General features: G+C 37.5%; 1 protein-coding gene across 1 annotated transcript; it reads left to right on the forward strand.

The window, feature by feature from the left end:
- Positions 1–357: 357 nt before the first annotated feature.
- Positions 358–6,773, forward strand: LOC126827902 (hepatic lectin; the record flags this gene model as incomplete). The annotated part of the gene is made up of 3 exons (XM_050557478.2): positions 358–484; positions 1,292–1,474; positions 6,540–6,773. Coding segments are annotated over 3 exons (534 nt in total), but the record flags the coding sequence as incomplete, so codon positions are not given.
- Between the last annotated feature and the right edge of the window lie 15,665 nt (positions 6,774–22,438).

The raw sequence follows: 22,438 nt of genomic DNA on the forward strand, positions 1-22,438 counted from the left end.
AAGATACTTATATACCAGTATTTATCTATCCCTTTATTATCTATCCCGTCATAATAACACAGATTTATGGATTTAATACTTCTTAGTTTATTACGTGCGGCGTTTGGAAGACATAGTTGTGACTTTAATAGTGTTCAAGTCTGCAAGAGGTAGAAGTTCAATTGAGTACCAACATTCTTTATTAGAAAAGTTTTAAATATGAAGTCGTTACAATATACCTTTGGTATTATATTTGGTTTCTTTCTTACCATCACGTGTAAACAGGATTTATACAGGAGATATAATTTACAGAATTCGGTAACTACGTTTTATTCTTATGAATTCAACGACATACCTCTTGTTACCTGTGCACTATTGTGTATTTCTACTGAAGGTTGTACATATTTCTACTGGCACAACAGATCCTGTTATATACTAAACACAGCCTCGCCTGGTAAACATTCAGTAAATATTACATCTATTTACGTTGACGATGTTCTCAAAGGTAAGCACTGGCATTAAATGCTCATTTTATTTAGTTTTCTCGATAATCAGACACTAACACAACCAACAGTCCAGGGTGGTTCTCAAAATATCACTGTTCTGGCCCCAATAACAAAATTAATTAGTGGCAAACTGAATTAATTTCAAAAGACATCGGTAGGATTATATTTCGTGATAATTCTAGTGTTTTTTTTACCTCGGTAATTAACATTATGTAAAGTTCTTTTGGGCGAGTTAATTGCTCGATATGTCATCTAGTGTTCATTATTTAAAACGTTATGATAAATTGAAATTCCTTCGATCTATACAATATATGTGTGTTTAGCGTCAGAGTGTGTCTGAGATTCCCCCAGATGTTCTGAAAAGAGTACACCTGCCACACGACATCCTGTTATCAAATACAACAAGTATCATCTTCTGATACGCCATGCAGTGTTCATTGAGGGAAATTTTGTCAGCGGCACTATATCATACTTTTATATCGAATTCCAACTGCAAATGGATCTTTTACGTGCACGCCAATATGTCCACGAGACCTCGTTTTTTTCCCATCCGAACGACTAGACAGTTATCCTTGTCAGGCCCCCCGTCCTGCACCACAGACAAGGGGAAGCCACATCGGAAAGTCCTCATGATCTTTCTCGGCCAGTGTAGGGATCGAACACTCGACCTCCAGGCTAGCGAGCTAGAGAGCCAGCGTACTACCGACTTAGCCATCTTAAACTCCCATTTCATTTCACTTTGTACCGGCCGTGCCTAATCTTAAACAACTACTATTTGGATTTGTCATGGTTTAATTTTTTTACAGATAAATGTAATCTAGATGGGTATGACGCCATATTTGGTGGAGTATTGTGTGTAAAGAAATATGATACACAAATGATATGGGCAGACGCCAAGACAACTTGTGAACAAGATGGTGGACAGTTACTTGTGATGAGAACGAGTGTCTTCTATATAAAACTGGAGGCATTGAAGTCACTTCAACCATGTAAGAAAATGCAATCCCACCTTATCTCATATCTTGTGTTTTGGTTGATGTTTTTAGTGAATCGCGAGACTTGAGGACTTCGTTATGTCTGAAAGGGGCTTTACAAATAAATTAGGAACGTGGTGAGGGCGTAGCGCGATGTGGTTGGTCGCATAGAGGATGTAGAGTGGCCTTTATGAGAGTAGTAAGAGCGTGACCACTGTCCCCACTCTCACTACGCTGTCGTCAGGCTTTCGTTTCCATCACGATTTCTGTACGCGGATAGGGTGCCAAACCCGCGTAGTGAGGTCGTAGCCATTCTCGCTCTCCATGTCCCAACACGCTCTTACTACAGTGACAAAGACCTCGCTGATTTGTTAAGCAGTAGCGTATGTCAGAAAGGGGTATTATAGCCTTTCAAAAGAGAAATAGGGATTTGTCGGTTTTGAACACTTGAATATCCGCATGCTTTTATTTGATGATTTCTAAAAGTATACAAATATATCTAGAAACAGAGGCTCGACCAAATATCGTACAAGAATTGTTGTTAATACACCAAAATCGTCCGTGGGGAATATGGGAATATAGTTTAGACTAGCAATTCTACTCCTTGTCACGCACCAGCCAGGGATCGACACCACCACTCGATAGTCCATACATTCCCTTGTTTTTATTAATTTTATACTTAATAAAAACATGGTAATGTACGGACTGTTTCTATTTTTCTCTTATCTAGTGAAAGTCAATGTTTTTTAATCGTCAGTTATCCTTCCACATATAGCAACTTTTGGTCTTCGAAGTGTTACCTAATATTAAGAGGGGGTTTGGATGGCTGAATGGTTAGCGTGCGCGCGCTGTATCATAAATTCTGTCATTGAGTCGACTGGCGTGGTTTCGAATCCCCGGTTGTACGTGGCAAGGAGTAGGGTCGCCTGTCCAACCTCATGGGTTTTCTCCGGGTCCTCCGGTTTCCTCCCACTGCTAAAGACCCCTACGCGCAAGCGAATTATGTAAATAAAATTAAACCACATGTTAGTCCCGAAATGACCTAGTTTGTGTCGAGTGGACGTTAAACCCCATTTCTCTCTCTCTCTCCCCTAATATTAAGCAGCTGTGGTTTCTAGCTGTGAATTGGAGATACAATCAGTCCAACTGATGTATGTAAATGGCCAAGTTAGATAATCATGTATAGTGGTCAAATAAGTTATCACGCATCAATTGTTATGTAGTCCAGTGCCATATGTAACACTACAGATAACAGAAGATCAGCATACTTGATAAGACCTTTATTAAGAACATGAAATAGACATAATTCGGGAGGAGCTCTATTCCCAGTCTGACTTACTGTCAGTAAACGCCTGCTTATATAGCGTTCAACAATTAGGGAAGATGAACAAGAGTGATCAGCATATATGGTATTGTTTATTTATCAAATTATGATGTCTGTAATTACACAGCATATTTCCTTGGATGTCATTGTCAGGTCATAGTATGATACGCTGACCACTACTACATTCTCTTCGAAGTTCTGCCGATGGTTATATACAGGTTATGTGTAGCTTGTAAAGGACATATTGAATTGATTAGATGTTTAATAAGATCGTAGACAGTCTGTGCCTTAACATAAGTTTATAAAGAGGCGAAACGTCAATATCATATATTATCAAATCCAGTAGACGTGGTACAAGGGTTAATCAGCGAACTGGATGTATGAGATGTGTTGTTGACGTTTGGGAAAGTAGGACGAGGGGAAATGTGTAGGGAGTGAAGTGCTGTAAAGGGATAGTTAGATGTATTATGAATGGTTAGAGTGGCTGTGGTGTTACGGTGAAATACTATGCCGCCACCGTAACACCACAGCTTTATGATTTGTTAGACAGGAGTGATGTAATGGGTGTCAACAACTGGGTATGCTGGTACCGTCGCAACGTAGCCGTGAAATATATATTGTGGGGGGGGGGGGAAGGGCGGAAACGGAAAAATATACAATGTTGACAGTATGTGCCAGGCATGAGGCTGCGCAGACCGAGCGGCAGCTCGATAGGGAGTGTGTGGGAGGGTCACCCTCATAAAAAATTTTTTTTTTAAATTTCAGTTTTCTGTAAGCAGTGAAAACACTATTTAGGCATTGTTTGCGGGGTTAAACCTAAAAATCACATTAATACACCTATTGCACGATATTGTGAAACTAGCTGACGAAGACAGCTCGGGCGGCGATTGTTCGACTCAGGGCTGCTCTGTCAGTATCTAACAAACGCATTTAGTTCGCGTACAACTTTTAAAAACCGAATGTCAGTATGGTATTTCTCACATAATTGGTTACCGCAAAAACAGAGTAAACTGAAAGCGAGTAATCTCGACTAGTCTATAGCCTACTTACAGTACTACACTGGTCACTAGGCTTCCTATATTATTGTTTGTGGACGGTTTACTACTCAGTGATAAGCCTGCGCCGCAAAAAGAGGTCTCGCCTTTTATTATTAGTATAATGACTTCCTCATGTGCGGCAGGTTAGTTTGCTTCTAAAAACACTGTTTTCCGTTCCAAAAAATACAAAAGTAATTTTCTACCAGATGACCATGGTTCGTTTCACCGAGACTAGATAATTTCTCTCGGTGTAAGGATATAGCTATGGATAAGTTCATACAAGGTCAATAAATCCGCGGTCACTTCGGGTCACACTGTTGAGAAAATAAACCGATGGGTTTGTTTAGTAGCAAATCGAGCGTGAATCAACTGAGTTTGTACTGAAAAATTTTTGAGTGATATGTATGAACTGTCTTCACACATTCGGTTTATAATTAGCGATACACAGCTACAGTGGCAAGTGTTGTACTTCACAGACTGTTTACCTCCGAACTACCTCCGCACGAAATCCCCGATTTGGGTACTTGTTAAAAGAAAAAGAAATAGTACCTGTGCGCATGCCAGTAAAAAAAACTAAGAGTTCGCGCATAAAAATGCCCGAACGTACCAGGCGCCAGGTCATCCAGTAGACGTGGTACAAGGGTTAATCAGCGAACTGGATGTATGAGATGTGTTGTTGACGTTTGGGAAAGTAGGACGAGGGGAAATGTGTAGGGAGTGAAGTGCTGTAAAGGGATAGTTAGATGTATTATGAATGGTTAGAGTGGCTGTGGTGTTACGGTGAAATACTATGCCGCCACCGTAACACCACAGCTTTATGATTTGTTAAACAGGAGTGATGTAATGGGTGTCAACAACTGGGTATGCTGGTACCGTCGCAACGTAGCCGTGAAATATATATTGTGGGGGGGAAGGGCGGAAACGGAAAAATATACAATGTTGACAGTATGTGCCAGGCATGAGGCTGCGCAGACCGAGCGGCAGCTCGATAGGGAGTGTGTGGGAGGGTCACCCTCATAAATTTTTTTTTTTTTAAATTTCAGTTTTCTGTAAGCAGTGAAAACACTATTTTGGCATTGTTTGCGGGGTTAAACCTAAAAATCACATTAATACACCTATTGCACGATATTGTGAAACTAGCTGACGAAGACAGCTCGGGCGGCGATTGTTCGACTCGGGGCTGCTCTGTCAGTATCTAACAACGCATTTAGTTGGCGTACAACTTTTAAAAACCGAATGTCAGTATGGTATTTCTCACATAATTGGTTATCGCAAAAACAGAGTAAACTGAAAGCGAGTAATCTCGTCACTAGGCTTCCTATATTATTGTTTGTGGACGGTTTACTACTCAGTGATAAGCCTGCGCCGCAGAAAGAGGTCTCGCCTTTTATTATTAGTATAATGACTTCCTCATGTGCGGCAGGTTCGTTTGCTTCTAAAAACACTGTTTTCCGTTCCAAAAAATACAAAAGTAATTTTCTACCAGATGACCATGGTTCTTTTCACCGAGACTAGATAATTTCTCTCGGTGTAAGGATATAGCTATGGATAAGTTCATACAAGGTCAATAAATCCGCGGTCACTTCGGGTCACACTGTTGAGAAAATAAACCGATGGGTTTGTTTAGTAGCAAATCGAGCGTGAATCAACTGAGTTTGTACTGAAATTTTTTTGAGTGATATGTATGAACTGTCTTCACACATTCGGTTTATAATTAGCGATACACAGGTACAGGGGCAAATGTTGCACTTCACAGACTGTTTACCTCCGAACTACCTCCGCACGAAATCCCCGATTTGGGTACTTGTAAAAGAAAAAGAAATAGTACCTGTGCGCGTGCCAGTAAAAAAAAAACCTAAGAGTTCGCGCATAAAAATGCCCGAACGTACCAGGCGCCAGGCCATCTAGCAGAGTTCATAAAGTTCTATGCACCTAAATGACCGTTCAATTTTATGAAAAGTACAGATCACTGTCACACGTATGCTTATCGTGAGATAATCTGATTTCATTATATCATTTATGCAGGTACAATTATAGTTAACTAGATAACTGTAATATTATCGTTTTTACCTTGTGCTTGATAACGACAAGAGGACACTTGTTGAAACGTTGCACTATTAAAGTTGCTAGTGATTGTTGTCCATAAAGTTGTGTTGTGGTTTTTTTTCAATGTAATGAACTGAATTAGTGTAAATTGACTCAGGTATATGACATAAATGAGACGGGTTTTGGTTTGCTCACTAGAGGAGCGGGGAAGCTCAAGGCAGCCATTCGCCCGAGTATCTGTTATCACTCGTCACTTCAGTCAGTTATATAGAAGGATAATTCGTATTTTCCTTTTGCGTTCGTCACTTCCCTTTCTTGAAATCTTCATAACGCATCTATCGTAGCAATGATCCCTGTGTTAATATTACAATTGGAACGTGTTTAACCAGTTCTATCACATATGTGATGATGACTGACACCAATATTGTCCTTATGAAACAAAAGTGAGCGGCTTGTGTGTTGCAATGGTCTACTTATTTCATATTTGTTTTTTTTCTTTTTTTGAATGTCCGTCTGTTCTGCCAAATTGTCTGTTCGGTAATGTGTGCGTGTAGTGTGTGGTCCGCCTGCCTTTACTATTATATACTGCAATACTCTCCAGTACAGAAAAGTATTATTATTTGTTGCTCGATTATGACCAATTTATCCTTTAAATTATGTACTTTTATATTAGCTGTAGACGTGAAACATTGGATTGGCGGCAATGATCTGACTACAGAAGGCGAGTTTACATGGATAGATGATGGATCAGATGTAACCACCAAGGGATGGTCAATTGGCAATCCAGATAACACCAATGGTAACGAAGATTGTTTGCAATTCATGATGCATCTTGTGTTGAACGATGACAATTGTGACTTCCCTTGTTTTTTCCTTTGTGAGAAACCGTTAATATGAACTTAATAATTCTTTTGTAATCCTGTAGTACCGGTGATAAAATTATAAAACGGAAAAATTGTCTGTTTCTATAAAATCTAAGCTTTGTTAATTGAGTCTATAACTGATAGTAAAACTATATAATATAAGTCGTATTAGTTGTCTACATTTACATTACATGTATTACTCTTTTAGTAAAACTATAAAATAAAAGTATAATTGACTGTTTCTGTAATAGTGCTAGTAAAATCTTAAATTGAAAGTAGAAATGCCTGTCTCTATTAACATATAATTATTGTCTCTAATTCCATACACTGCCAGGAAAACTGTAAAATAAAAGTATTAGAATGTCTATAGAAAAGCTATAAAATGAATGTACAATTTTTCTCTATTTATATATACTGATAGTAATACTACAAAATGAAGGTCGTATTATTGTCTCTATTTCCATACACTGGTAGTAAAAATACAAAATGAAAGTATAATTTACATCTAGTCGTAATAAAACTATAAAATGAAAGTAGAATTCTCTACTTCTATACATTAACTGCCTACTTGTCTGTCATCTGTCCACAATGTTAAAACAATTTAAGGCGGGAAGTTTCTGCAATTTCTTGTAACTGCTCAACTCGCAAAATAGTTTTTTATAGCTTTGCGGTGTTTATCTATAGGATCACAAAGAAAAACCATATCGATATTCAGATTTTAATTGTTTTATCGAACTTACAAGCGGTTCACAAATACCCACTTTCCTATAGGACCGCGGTGGTTTGGTGAGTAATGTACTGACGTCCTAACTTAGAGGTTCCGAATTCGATCCGGTGTTGGCCGAGAAAGTTACTTCTGATACAGGGCTTGGCAAGAACGAGTGTTGAGTCAACAGATTTCCCTTGTACACATTGCCGTACACATAAACGTAAGCTTGACAGTTCGAATTCGAAATAATACTATAGTAGACGGTAGCGGAGCTGCCTGCGCTAACAATTCCATATGCCCTTCTGGCAACTGCAGAAAAGTAGAACGTAAAATCCCATTTCATTTCAATTCTATTATTCTCACCCTCAGCCGGCCGTCTATCTTTTTAAAATTATGACAATTTTCAATTTAAATTAGTCACTACTGACTTCACACCTTCATGTTGACCTGTCTGTGTTTATTTTAACAAGAATTGGCCTAAACCAAATTCCATTACATTATTTATTGTAGATTATCTGAATTGTAACACGACAGAACGTCAAGTAATGATTTATTTATATTAGAATTAAGGAGAATAAAACAAAGACGGTTCCATTGAAAACTCAACTAAAATATCAGATAATTAACAAAGAGTGTCGTCATTTATTTTATGTTTTATGAAATACTGTTTTTTTTTATTTTGAATAGCAATATATTATACATTTCTTTTAATTGTAAATATTCGACTTCTGATTTGTGTCGTGAATTTAAAATAGGAAACTGTAAATGACTTCATAAATATAGATCACATGCGCTTATGATATTTGATAAAACGAAAATGAACTTCTGTGTTTTATGGCCACACCTCAAAATTTAAGACCACACACTCATTCAAAAGTATTCTTAGCTCAACTTCTTACCACGGGTACCAGGGACGGCCAGACCCACCCTCCCCATCTTCACCCTTCCCTTCAACAAATACAGATGCAATGCCTTAAACGCAGAGAATGTGGGATTCGTCTTGGAGAACGAGTCCGAGTCGATGAACCGACATCACGTTTCCTTCTTGGGTTACAGGAGAAGCCCTAACTATCCGGCTAAATCACAGCTTCGGACACCCGGGAAACAAGTGTAAATCCTTAAAACAAATAGGAGGCGTGGCCTTGAACAGCTGCAAATAGTAATGTACCACTCTGCAGAAATTGTTTAAGTATTGCGGTGTAACAGATAACGATGGATCATAACCATAAGCCTTCCAGTCGGGTAGAGCGTTCAAGCCGCTGTTCATTCGGATACAAAAGCAATTCTTACAAACCCTTCCATGATTTTTCTTTCATGGATCAGTAATAGACGGGTTGCATCCGTAAATGCGGATCGTGATTGGGCTCTCACATGTCCAAGGTCCCAGACTAGGTTGTAATCCGAAGCCAGTAGTCAGTTAATGGAGCTTTTGGTTTTAAAATCCTAGTAAAGTGATAGCAATAAATTTTACCTGCTCTTCTGGAACACCCGTTAGCAGTCATTTACTGTTGACGTTCATATTGGTAAATTTAACAAAAGTACTTAACCATTTTGTGCGATTATGTCTATTGTATATGATGTGGATAATGTCATAAATTACATTTTAGGGTTAAGCTTTAATATGATTTTAAAATAAAATATATCCCCATTGATTTGCTTCGGCAGGCAGCCAGTGAATTTGAAACAAAATTGAACGTACTTGTCTCGACTACACATAGGCCTATATTTACTAGTGCTTCTACAGCGAGCCCCAGTCCTAGTATTGAACTGAAAAGTGTATTTAAACCATATGCAGATGGTACCAGGACGACCACAAGTATCTTTGGAAATATAAAGTGCAGCTCAGACTAACGTGCATAGCAGATTGCTGACTAGTAAGTCCAGTTTAATTACTTCGGATACATATATATTGTAATACAGCCATGTACTACACTGCCAGAGCGGAATAACTTCTGAAAATTATATTAAACCATTTTAGATAGATGCCCTGTAGAAACATAAGAGGAATGTTGCCTCTGTGCGTCCGTCCGTGTATCTGTGCACACACTGTTTGTGGACACTCTACAGGTCACCATTTTTACCCGACATGACGAGACTTATATTATAGGTTTATATCCCAAAGACCTCGATTCCTTTCGATATTGGCATGTTTCGGACGTATATTGTTGTCGCCCCCTGTCCGTCCACATTTTGTTTATGGACATTCTACTAGGTCACACATTCTATCCGATTCCCTGATTGTACAAAATAAATCGCATTTTTTTATTTGTTTAACGTCTGCTTCCATCGAAGGTGATATCGCAGACAAGTTGTCTTATTTTCATTTTTATTATCTTGGCGCATGCGCAAGATTTTTTTTTTGTGGGAGGACACCACACCATGCGCCCACACCAGGGGTCGAAATCACAACCGCAAGTCAGAGATGACCATCCAGCTAGAGGTCGAAGCGCGACACTCTACTACCCCCCCCCCCCCCAAACCCCCCCCCCCCCAAAAAAAAACCCTTTTTGTGGACCCCTCTAAAGGATACGGTTTAAAATATTTGTTTATATCCCGATGATCTTAGTTTATTTTGATATTGTCGCATGTTGGACCGTAACATCCTGGATTGTGGACCCTTGTACGAAAAATAACATGGCAACTGCTGTTGAATGTCTGCATTTAATTTGTGGTATTCTTTAACTCATGAAAATTTTTACTTTGGTATTGAGGTACATTGGTTTTACGGAAATTGTAATTTGCGCTTTTTGTCGATATACGGGTCGTTTATAATTGTATAAATAAGTTTGAATATATCTCTTCTGCGTCTCGTTTGTTGTGTAATAAAAACTGGTTTCCTTATATAACACACTGTGGCTGGTAACCTTATCAGTACCATATATGCTGCAACCAGATGTTCCAGATGACGACACAGTAACGAAAATTATGTAAAATGTACTTAAGAGATTTTAAACGATTGACATATTTGCTGGGTTTCAAGTAATAGAGTAATAGTAGATTTTCCCGATTTGACAAATCAAGTGCGATGTATTCAGGTGTCTGACAGTGAACAAACCGTTGATTTTATTTTCTAAACAATATTTATTCACAGAAACAGGATTGGAGAACGGCGGAAAAGTAAAGTAGAGGAACGATTAAATTATAAGATAGCTATATACACGATATGTACAAACCACAACCAGAATATTTATATTTCATACATTTTCATACGCGATTTTCAAAATCTTTGGGAGATGTAGAGGAAGTTATGTACTGCAGAAAAATGTCTTCAGAATTGTTTCTGTCTTTCGTTCCGAATAATAAGTTTTGAGAATTTCGAGTTTTGGGAGTTTTGATATTGTCGCAGATCGTGCATCTGAATGTAAGGGGCAAATTAAAAGAAAATGTTCAGAGTCTTCAAAGACGTGACCACAATCGCATGTAGGGTTGTCAGAAATATGCCTGAGAAAACGATGTCCTTTTAAATCATTGCAAGAGCATCTAAGGCGAGAATGGTGAATTAGATTTTTGCTGCTGCAAAAGTAGTATGATGGAAGTAATATTTAATCAATATAGCCGAGTTTAGATTTAAAGGGACTATCCCGATTTGAACAGAGTCTAAAAAATAAAAGTCTGAGTACGTGTGAAATTTAAGCACCAAAATATAGAGGAATGGTGTATTTACCTTGTCTTAGAATCTCAGCTCAAAATATTGAATCGTTTGGACGTGAACGTCAAAACTGATTATCCGGACACGTAACCCTTTTAAGATTTCGGGTCAATATTTTCGTTGGGGGACCTTATAATCGATTCCCGTTCCTTTAGAGGTCTATACAATGAATGACCCATGTGCTGTACTTGATAACGAAAGGTAATTATCACCTACACATTATTTTTATAAAAAAAAATCTGGTTTTATCCAGACACCGGGTTTACATTGTTTGAAAACGTATCACATATATTGAGTTAGTTGCTCGGCTCGAAGGTAGGGGATTTTAAAGGATTTGAATACAAGATTGGGCAATTTTATTCTCCAAAATATTATCGGGATTGGCCCTTTAAAAGAGGATAAAGTAGGTAAGTTTCTTGTAGAAAGATGGATTAGATTCCATACTTTAATTGTAGATGGTATTAAAGAAGAAGAAAATAAAGAAGTTCTGCAGAAATATGTTGGGATGTTGATTTGGTTTCGTAGGCGATAATAATTTGTATTAAGTGGTATCAGTTGAAATACGTGTTCGGGAGTGATATGGTTATGATTTTGTAGAATAAAATTTATTTATGTCGACTTCTTCTCTCCTGTAGTGTAGTCCTGAGTGCATCTAGTTGTAAAAGTTCTAGTTTATGTGTTAGTTCGGCGGTACTCCCCAGGGGCGGATCTAGGAATTTTGAAAGGGGGGGGGGGGGCGCTACTAAATGAGGGCACTGACCGCGGAGACGGGACACGCTGCTGAGAGGGGGGGGGGCAAATAAAATTATCCGTCATTTCCTTGCATCTGTAGCCATTCCAAGTAAACGTTCGGAAATCGTTGAAAAAGAGCCCTAAAATCGAGCAAAAAAGCCAGTTGAACATGCGACTCGAAAATTGTCAAGGCGAGCGAGGCATTATGATGGGAAAAAAGACGAATCTATTCCCTAGCCACTTCACTATTTAAGCCTTGTAACTTGTACTGTGTACTGTTCACACATGAAACAATGCTATATCAAGTTGCACTCATGCACGTCGGTGATGGGCATGAGTGTCTACGCCGCCAATTCAACAAGCTGCTATCATTGGTGCCTGTCTATAGTCACTCTATAGGATTAGGGCAACGTCAGCTAAACAACAAGAATTCTTTTGAAAGTGGAAGCATTAATTAGACCAGACTGCTGTGTTTGAGTCATTTGGGATCCCTGCAACGGGTTGGGAACGGACATATTTGGGTCTGAGAAAGGCACTTTCAGCAGTAAAAAAGTCCCCCCCCCCCTTGGATCCACCTCTGCTCCCATCGCAAATAACGTCACAGTAGTCGAAATGGGGAAGAATATGAGTTATACATAGTTTGGAGAGATCTACGACTTAACCTATATTTTAATGAGCGAAGACAATTTACAAGTTTACTTGTTTTGGCCAAAATTTTATTTATATGAGTATCCTACTTACAGTTTATTTGGAAAGTCAGCCCCAGGTGATACCAATAATATCCAACATAATGTAGGTAGAATATACTTTCAAGATTTCCATGTAGCTCTCGGTCCTTGAATGTATCATATTTCTGTATCATATTTCATTGGCATCAACTGTAATATTTTCTCCAGGTATCCCTGAAAATAATTCGCTTCTTGACACTGTCCGGCAACAGCCTGGAAAATAAGGTGTATGAAATAAAAATATTTAGAAGCATGTGTACTATCCAGGAAGGGGAATGTGACAGCAAGTATTTGTCCAGTGTTGAAACGAATAAGCTTTATATCATAAGTTCTTCATTTGGTATGTGTTTGTCGTAATAGTATAATATATACATGTAGAGGGGTTTTACATAGGCTAAGCCTGTTCCCTAATCCCATTCATATATCCTGAATAAAATATGCCTTGGAGAAGTTTCTGGCTCCGATCCAGGGCTTGTTGTTGACAAGTAATCTAGTCAATTGTGTTTGATGAAATATGCCAACAGTCCAAGAGCTCAATTGGTCAATTTCAAATCTTTTCTTTGGCTTCAAATGTTATAAACATTATTAATGAGACATCTATTATGGAAACAACCTGACAGTGGATGAGAGGCCTAAATTTGATGATATGATATCTAAATTGTCAGAAAATGTGATATATAACATTTTGATAATAAAAAAAGTGAAATTTTAAAATTTCAAATATATTTGACAAATTTGTGAGGTGAAATTTTGATTTTAGTCAAAATTTTGTGATTTTCAGAGTTTATTTACATTTCAAAATTAGTGGAAAATATTTTAATGTATAATTTTTACTTTTTCTGCATCATAAAGGTTAGACGGGATGAAAGTATCATAATTTCACTCAATTTTGCCTACAAATCTTGATAAGTTGTCTGGAATTCTTCAGTTTACCCCCAATATTGCTGTCAAAATTTTAATTAATTATTGAACCAAAATGTCTTGCATGTCTTAATTTTCATTGTTACACAACTTGAAAAGGATCCATGTGTTTGTCAGATATTGAAAAAGTATCCATTTTTTTGTCAGAAATTTAAAAATTAAGAAATTTAGTCTTAATTATGTACTGCTGAAGTATGTTAGAATTTTCAAAACATTAGTGAACTGCATTTTGCTGCTATGTCCCTCTCTCTGGCTTAACACAATTTTAATCTTTCAGAACCTGAAATTGTTGCATTTCCCTTCTCGAGAAAGTAAAATCTATGTGTTTGCAGGGAAATTTCTGCCTTCATTTCATTTCGACTGGCTCACCCTCCCCACCCCACCCCACCCCTTTTCTTGGACATTCAATTGAACATCTGTTGACTCCAAATTAGCAGTAATTGGATTTTGTGCTTGCATTGTAACCGAGCATTTAATTTGGCACAAACAAATAGTTACATATAAGATTTCAAGGATTTCTAAGACTTTTTGTTTATGGCCAAACATGCAATCCTATGACATTTCTTCCAAATGAGTCCACACCCCAAAATGGATATCTTGTAGATGTGTCTTTTGCAGCTTAATGTTTTACAATTGGATTTAAATGTATTATTTGTGGTGGTCTTTTAAAATGTGGCACTTGCAGAGCAATAAATATTAATTAATAGCCTTTTCAAACCCCTTTTATGCTATGAATTATGTCATACCTCATTTTTGCCACCTCTTTTTGTCAGGAAATTGATGTACAGATACCTCTGATTGTTAATGTATTTTAAATAATGAAATATTCACATTTTTAAAAAAAAAAATTCCGCTTTTTGACCCATTTATTAGAGTGGCTGGTTATCACCTAAAAGCAGTATTTTTTACATTTATCAATCCATATTTTAATAAATAATTCATACTTCTTATAACTAACTGTGTTTAAATGTATGTAAGCCAGGGATAGAAGAGCATGTCTATTAGCCATATTGGTTACCCCTTGTCAGTGATGCAGGACGGAGGGCCTGACAAGGACAGCTGTCTAGTCGTTCGGATTGGACGAAAAACCGAGGTCCTGTGTACATATTGGCGTGCACGTAAAAGATCCCTTGGCAGTTGGAATTTGATATAAGAGTAGGCCGTAGCGCCGCTGCCTGGGCAAAAATTTCCCTCATAGCACACTGTATGGCGTATGCCCGTCTTCATTAGCCCAGTTTAAGAGCAGAATAGTAGGACGTTAAACCCCATTTCATTTCATTTCATTAGCCATATTCCAACAACAGTATTACTTATGTGGACACAAGTTGGATTTGTTACCACGGCAACATTTTTAGGGGGTGGGCTTACAAGTTTCACTACAGTTACCTTCAAATTGCAGTTTGTCTTCTTGTATACTGGCCAAGGTTTCTAGAAATAAATGCCTTTCATCTTAGACTTTGCAAGAAATAGGGAAATATTGGTATTTTGAGGCATACAAAGTATTAAAAAATGGACCATTTTGTAGAAAAGGGTAAAAGAAAGTCAATTTTTGAAAAATATTCCAATAATTTGAATATTTTTGATGTGACTTGTTTGAAACTCTTCAAATCTATTCGCAGAACTCACATTTTGACAAAATTAAGAAAGAATCTTCAATTCTAGAACAAAAGGTCCATGGGGTTATCAGATTGGCTACGGTGACATGTACGCCAACTAGTTACATGTTTTTAGTATGCTTCTTCAAGTTTGTGTATCTCAAAATTTTGGTGGTCAAACTCGTACAAATTTTAGTGCAAAGAAATGACCATTTGTTCCTCTGTCTGTAGTAAAAAGCATTTAGCCCAACTAAAATTTGGGGAAAGGTTGAAGCATGTAGCTGCTGTGTATTACCAGGCCATGCGCAGTTATCGTTTTCTATAGTATACGGCCATGATTCATTGCATAGTGTCAAGTCGAGTTTTAATCGTTAACAGCCCATGCGAGGGATCTTGTCATCATTGTTGATTTAAATTGACCAATATGTTTGCAGTGTCGAAGAGTGTGGATGATATTAACTAAAACATCCTAAGGCAATAATAGAATGCATTTATTAATAACTATTGGAATATATATGACCGCCATCTCTCACACAAATCGGCGCATTCAATTCCTGCCAGTATCAACAGTAAATTCTAGTACTCATATTATATTAGTAAAGAAATATGTTTTGTTAATAAATATGGGCCCCCATTAAATCGAAAATTTGGATAAATATGGTATATGCTATATTTTATTATCGGGAATTTTATTTATTTAGGATATTTAATATCTAATATATTATTTAAAAAGGTCATAATAGGTGGACTGGAGTAGCCTTTGCTGGTCGGTTGACTAAACTTATATCTAAAAAAAAATCGAGAATATCGATTGGAGGTTTTATTTTAAAGCTAAACGAATTGATTAAAGAAACACGTTAAGTCAGTAAAGCACACTAATAAAATTTCATGCAGATCTCGAAAACATTAAATGGTTCTCCTGTAACCGTAGTAGTAAGATTAACATTGCCTGCTAAATATTTACAGGCACTTACTTTGCAACTAAGCCACATTGGACAACGTTTTAATTATGAAGTCGTTACAATATACGCTGGTTATAGGTTTTGGTTTATTTCTTACCATCGTGTGTAAAGAGGAATTCTACAGCAGATATAATTTACAGAATTCGGTGACTACGTTTTATTCTCATGAAATAAACGACATACCTCTTCCTACCTGTGCACTATTGTGTTCATCTAGAGAAGATTGTACATTCTTCTACTGGTACAACAGATACTGTTATATACTAAACGCAGCCTCGCCTGGTAAAAATTCAGTAAATATTAAATCTATTTACGTTGACGATGTTCTCAAAGGTAAGCACTGATATTAAATGATGATTTTATTTAGTTTTCTCGAAAATCAGACACTAACACAACCAAAAGTCCTGGGCCCGGTTCCTAGAAAATTCTTAAAGTAAGCACAAAGTCATGCTTCACTTTTTCTTACGTAAGAAACTTATAAAAATACCGTCCCTAGAAAATTCTTAAGTCCATTCTTACGTAAGTCAAGTATAAGTCTAAGCACATTGTGACTGGTAAAGTTTACCATAAACTGAGACTACGATGCGAATTACGTCATAAATTTGTCGTCTGCTTCATTGACGTCAAATATAATATATGGTTGATTTAGATGCATTTGATATGCCCCCTATACACATATAAAGTGTGCCACAAGATAAAAAAACGCAGACACATACAAACTAAATGAATAATTGTGAGAGCGCCCGATCTTAAAGTAGCCTGTGTGTTTGTAGCCTATTGTTTACTAATTGGCAAATAAATAAAATGGTTTCAGGGTAGAAGCGAAATTTTCTATAGCATTCTTAATTTCTTCTGGAGAAGGATTTTCTCTGTCTTGTAATTGTCTGTTTGGTATCAAAAGGTGTCGGAAATGCCGTCAAATAACTCTACGGTCAGCCATCTTTTTGAAGCAGAAACAGACTTAAGGTTGGCAAGCCCTATACCTTGCTTGGGACTTGTGCTTAGATTGACTATATTTAAGAACGAAGTTGTTAAGTTTTTTCTTGGAACGCATAATAACGTTCTTGTACTTAAAATCTTAGCACAAGAACGTTCTTAAGAATTTTCTGGGAACACAAAATAAGGTAAGTTTACTTAAATGCAAAGTCTACTTAAAATCTAAGCACAAGGACGTGCTTAAGAATTTTCTAAGAATCAATCCCAGGTTGGTTTTCAATATATCACTGTTTTGGCCCCGATAACAAAATTAATCAGTGGCAAACTGAATTAATTTCAAAAGACACCGGTAGAATTATATTTCATGATATTTTAAGGGTTGTTTTTTTTTACTTCGGTAATTAACATTATGTACAGTTAATTGCTCGATACGTCATTTTTGGTTAACCCTTTGAAAGGTTGGTTTCAGAAAACGTTTATGCCCACTTCTGGTGAATTATTTTTTGGAAATATGCCAAAGATAACATCTGATCATTCATAGATGCACACGTAAAGTAATCATGCTAAGATTAGAAACAAATCTGTACCATGCACAATGTCCCCCTATAATCACTGGTTAGAATATGGCAACTGATTAGCTGCATCAACACAGTAATTTTCACTAAGACTCACCTAATTAATGACAAGAAGCTGAAATGAGTATAATTACTGTATAATTAATGGGGAATATGACATCAAGATACTAACATTACTTCAGATTGGAATTAAATTAGGCTCTTGATGCTCATCATCAACCTAGCTTTATTAGGAGAGAGAGAAAATGAAATGAAATGAAATGGGGTTTAACCTCCGACTGTTCTGCTCCGACTGGGCCAATGAAGACAGGCATACGCCATACAGTGTTTTATGAGGGAAATTATGCCCAGACAGCGGTGCTACGACCTACTTTTATATTGAATTCCAACTGCCAAGGGATCTTTTACATGCACTCCAATGTGTGCAAGGGACCTTGGTTTTTTGTCCCATCCAAATGACTATACATCTGTCCTCTTCAGGCCCTCCATCCTGCACCACTGAGAAAGGGAAACCACGTCGGAAAATCTTGATGAACACCAGGAGCGAACCCGCGACCTCCAGGCTAGCGAGCCAGTGTCTTGAGTGCCTCCATTCAACACAAAATTTGGGGCCTAAAACACATGGTAATTTTTCTACCCAATAATTCTAATAAATATTAAGCCCCCCCCCCCCTCAATAATTTTGGGTTTAGTATTTACAACGTTATGATAAATTGAAAATCCTTCGATCTATGCAATATATGTGTTTAGAGTCAGAGTGTGTCTGAGATTCCTCCAGATGTTCTGAAAAGAGAACACCTGCCACCCGACATCCTTTTATCAAATACAATGTATATCATCTTTTGATACGCCATGCTGTGTGCTATGCGGGGGATTTTGTCCGGGCAGCGCCACTATGTCATACTTTTATATCGAATTCCAACTGCAAAGTGATCTTTTACGTGCACGCCAACGTGTGCACGGGACCTTGATTTTAGTCCCATCCGAACGACTGGGCAGTTGTCCTTGTCGGGCCCTCAGTCCTGTACCACTGACAAGGGGAAACCATGTCGGAAAATAGTGAACTTTCGCGGCCAATCTACGGATTGAACACGCGACCTCCGGACTAGCGACTAAGCGTCTTAGCCACTTACCCACCGTGGTCCCTATTAGCTCAGTCGGAGCAGAACATGACGTTAAACCCCATTTCATTTTGTACCTGCCATGGTTAATCTTAAACAACTAATTGGATTTGCCATGGTTTATTTTTTACAGATAATTGTAATAGAGATGGGTATAATGCCATATTTGGTGGAGTATTGTGTGTAAAGGTATTTGAGACACTAAAGACTTGGGCAGACGCCAAGGCAACTTGTGAACAAGATGGTGGACAGTTACTTGTGATGAGAACGAGTGTCTTCTATATAAAACTGGAAGCACTGAAGTCATTTCAGTCACGTAAGAAAATATTGACGTATTATTTATGGCATGCGATCTGTTTTTGTTTTCATTTAACAAACTGATACCCGTCCCTATCTTCCCTTCACAGCCTTTGTTTTGGTTGGTGTTTTTAGTGAATCGTGAAACTTGATCACTTTAATATCTGAAAGGGGCTTTACAAAAAATTTAGGAACGTGGTGAGGGTGTAGCGCGATGTAATTGATCGCATAGAGGATGTAGCGAGGCCTTTATCAGCGTATTAAGAGCGTCACCACTGCCCCTACGTCTTCATTAGCCCAGTTCGGAGCAGAACAGTAGGACGTTAAACCCCATTTCATTTCATTTTATTTCGTTTCCATCACGACTTAAGTACGCAGATAGGGTGCATCTTCCATATCCGCGTATTGAGGTCGTGGCCATTCCCACTCTCCATGTTCCCAACACGGCTCTTACTACACTCACAAAGATCCTGCAACGTCACGATCTGGTTTATTTGTTAGGCCGTAGGCGAGGTTTTAGTGTATGTCAGAAAAGGGTATTATAGCCTTTCAAAAGAGAAATAGGTATTTGCCGGTGGTTATGAACATTTGAATATCCGCATGCTTTTATTTGATGATTTCTAGAAGTATTTAAATATATCTAGAAACACAAGCCCGACCGAATACCTTGCAAGAATTCACATGCAAAGTTTCTATTTGAATAAGCGGTGTGTTTATGTCTATGGAAAAACCCATATAGAGGTAGCTATTAGAAAAAGGTTAGATATTTTTACCGAAGATTCATGTAAGTCGTCGTAATACACCAAAATCTTCCGCCGGGAATATCGGGCATTGCCTGACAAAAATACACTACTTCTTGTTACGTACAAGCCTGGACCCCCCCCCCCCCCACACACACACACACACACCAAACCAAATGATAGGAATGATAGATCACTTCACCCCTACCACTGCCACCAATTATAATGATAGACCACTTCACCAACTGCCACCACCCCCAAATATAATGTATCACGTGAGTTTAACGGCAAGGACACCGTCCTTTGGTGGCTCCCCAGTCAGGTTGATATAAAAGGGTATGGTCAAGCAGACTTAGCTGCCAAGTCTGCTTTAGATCTTCCCATATCACAATTTCTTTTACCTTTCACGGATTTTAAATCGTCCATTAAATTATTTATATATTGCCGCTGGCAACGGTCTTGGGATCTTGCAGACACAAACAAACTTCATCACATTAAGCCCCTCTTAGGAGACTGGCCAAACTCCTATAGAACCAACAGGAGGGATGAGGTTGTTTGTGTCGCTCTCGTATTGGTTATACCTTTTGAACTCATATTTTCATTTTGAAGTGAGAGCCTCAACCAGAATGTGTTCACTGTCATGTTCCTTTAACAGTAAAACACATCTGGATTGAGTGCAAACATTTCAAGTATATTAGATCTAAATACTACCGTTGCCAGTCAGTACGTTAGCTATTTGCCCAACCGGAGCTATATGATAAAGTGCTAACATTTTTAAAAGAGACAAACTTTTATTTTAAATTTTAATTGTATATATTTAATCATGTATATCGTTTTAAATATTTATATATGTAAAAGATTTGTTATATTTATTTTTAATTAATATATTTTCTGTGATATTTGTTTTTATTTACATATATACATTCATTTATGTGATATCTTTTTAATTTGTCTCGTTAGATCCACCGTATGTTTGGCGCAATATAGCCCGTTTGGAGCTGACGTGCCATTCAACAACATTTCATTTCATTTCCAAATATAATGATAGGCCACATCACCACCTCCTCCTCTACCATCGCCACCAAATATATTGATACATCACTTCACTCACTACTACCGCCACCATATATAATGATAGGCCACTACACAGCCACCTCAAGTTAATGAATCCAAATGTAAGAGGATAGTATGTTGCAATAGATAGGGTGCATTGACTTGTGGATTTGATATTTATGTCTTTGAATGTCTGCCAAATTGTCTGTTCGGTTCTGTGTGCGTGTAGTGTATGGTCCTCTTGCCTTTCCTATTATCTCATGTACTGTAATACTGTCCAGTACAGAAAAAAATATGCCAAAGTTATCCATTACATTATGTACTTTTATATTAGCCGCAGACAGCGAGCATTGGATTGGAGGCAATGATCTGACTACAGAAGGACAGTTTACATGGACAGATGGATCAGATGTAACCACCAATGGATGGGCAACTGGTCAACCAAATAACAAGAATGGCAACGAAGATTGTTTACAATTCATAAGTCTAAAGTTGTGCGATAACCGATGTGACAAAGAACGTTATTTTCTTTGCGAGAAGCCGTTAATATGAGCTTAATAATTCTTTTGTAATCCAGTAGTACCCATATAAAATTTAAGGTGTGTTAATAGACTCAACTGGCAGTACATTATTACTTTTAGTACAAAGTACAACTATAAAAAAAGTAGAATTGACTGTTTATGTAATAGTACTAGTACAATCTTAAATTGAAAGTAGAAATGCCTGTCTCTATTAGCATATTATAATTTTTGTCTCTATTTCCATATACTGCAAGCAAACTTATAAAATAAATGTATTAGAATGTCTAAAGAAAAAGTACAAAATGAAGGTCGTATTATTGTCTCTATTTCAATACACTGGTAGTAATACTACAAAATGAAGGTCGTATTATTGTCTCTATTTCCATACACTGGTAGTAAAAATACAAAATAAAAGTATAATTGTTCGTTTCAATTTACATTTAGTCGTAATAAAACTCTAAAATGAAAGTAGAATTCTCTATTTCTATAACTGACTATTCGTCTGTCATCTGTCCACAATGTTAAAACAATTTCAGGTAGGAAGCTTTGTTGTTATTTTGCAATGTCTTGTAACTGTTCCTCTCGCCAAAGAGTTTTTTTTATAGCTTTGCGGTGCTTATCTATAGGATCACAAAGAAAAACCATATCGATATATTTAAATGTTTTTATCGAACTTGCAAACGGTTCACAAATACAAACTTTCCTATTGGGCCACGGTGTCTTAGTGAGATATGTACTGGCGTCCTGACCCAGACGTCCCGGGTTCGATCCCGGTGTTGGCCGAGAAAGTTACCAATGGTACAGGACTTGGAGCTTGGCAAGAACGAGTGTTGAGTCATTTGGGTGGGGAATCAACAGAATTCTCTTGTACACATTGGCGTGGACATAAAAGTAAGCTTGACAGTTCGAATTCGAAACAATAGTAGACAGTAGCGGAGCTGGTAAGTGCAGAAATTATTTACACCCTCCGCCGGCCGTCCATCTCTTTATTATTATGACCATTTTTAATTTACATTAGCCATTACTGATTTCACACCTTCATTTTGACCCGTCTGTGTATATTGTAACAAAAATTGGCCTTAAAATAAATCCATTATATTATTTACATATTGCTTTTAGATTATCTGAATTGTAACACGATCGAAAGAAGGTCAATGGCAATACAGTATA

The sequence above is a fragment of the Patella vulgata genome, chromosome 7 (assembly GCF_932274485.2).
Source record: "Patella vulgata chromosome 7, xgPatVulg1.2, whole genome shotgun sequence".
NCBI classification, from domain to species: domain Eukaryota; kingdom Metazoa; phylum Mollusca; class Gastropoda; family Patellidae; genus Patella; species Patella vulgata.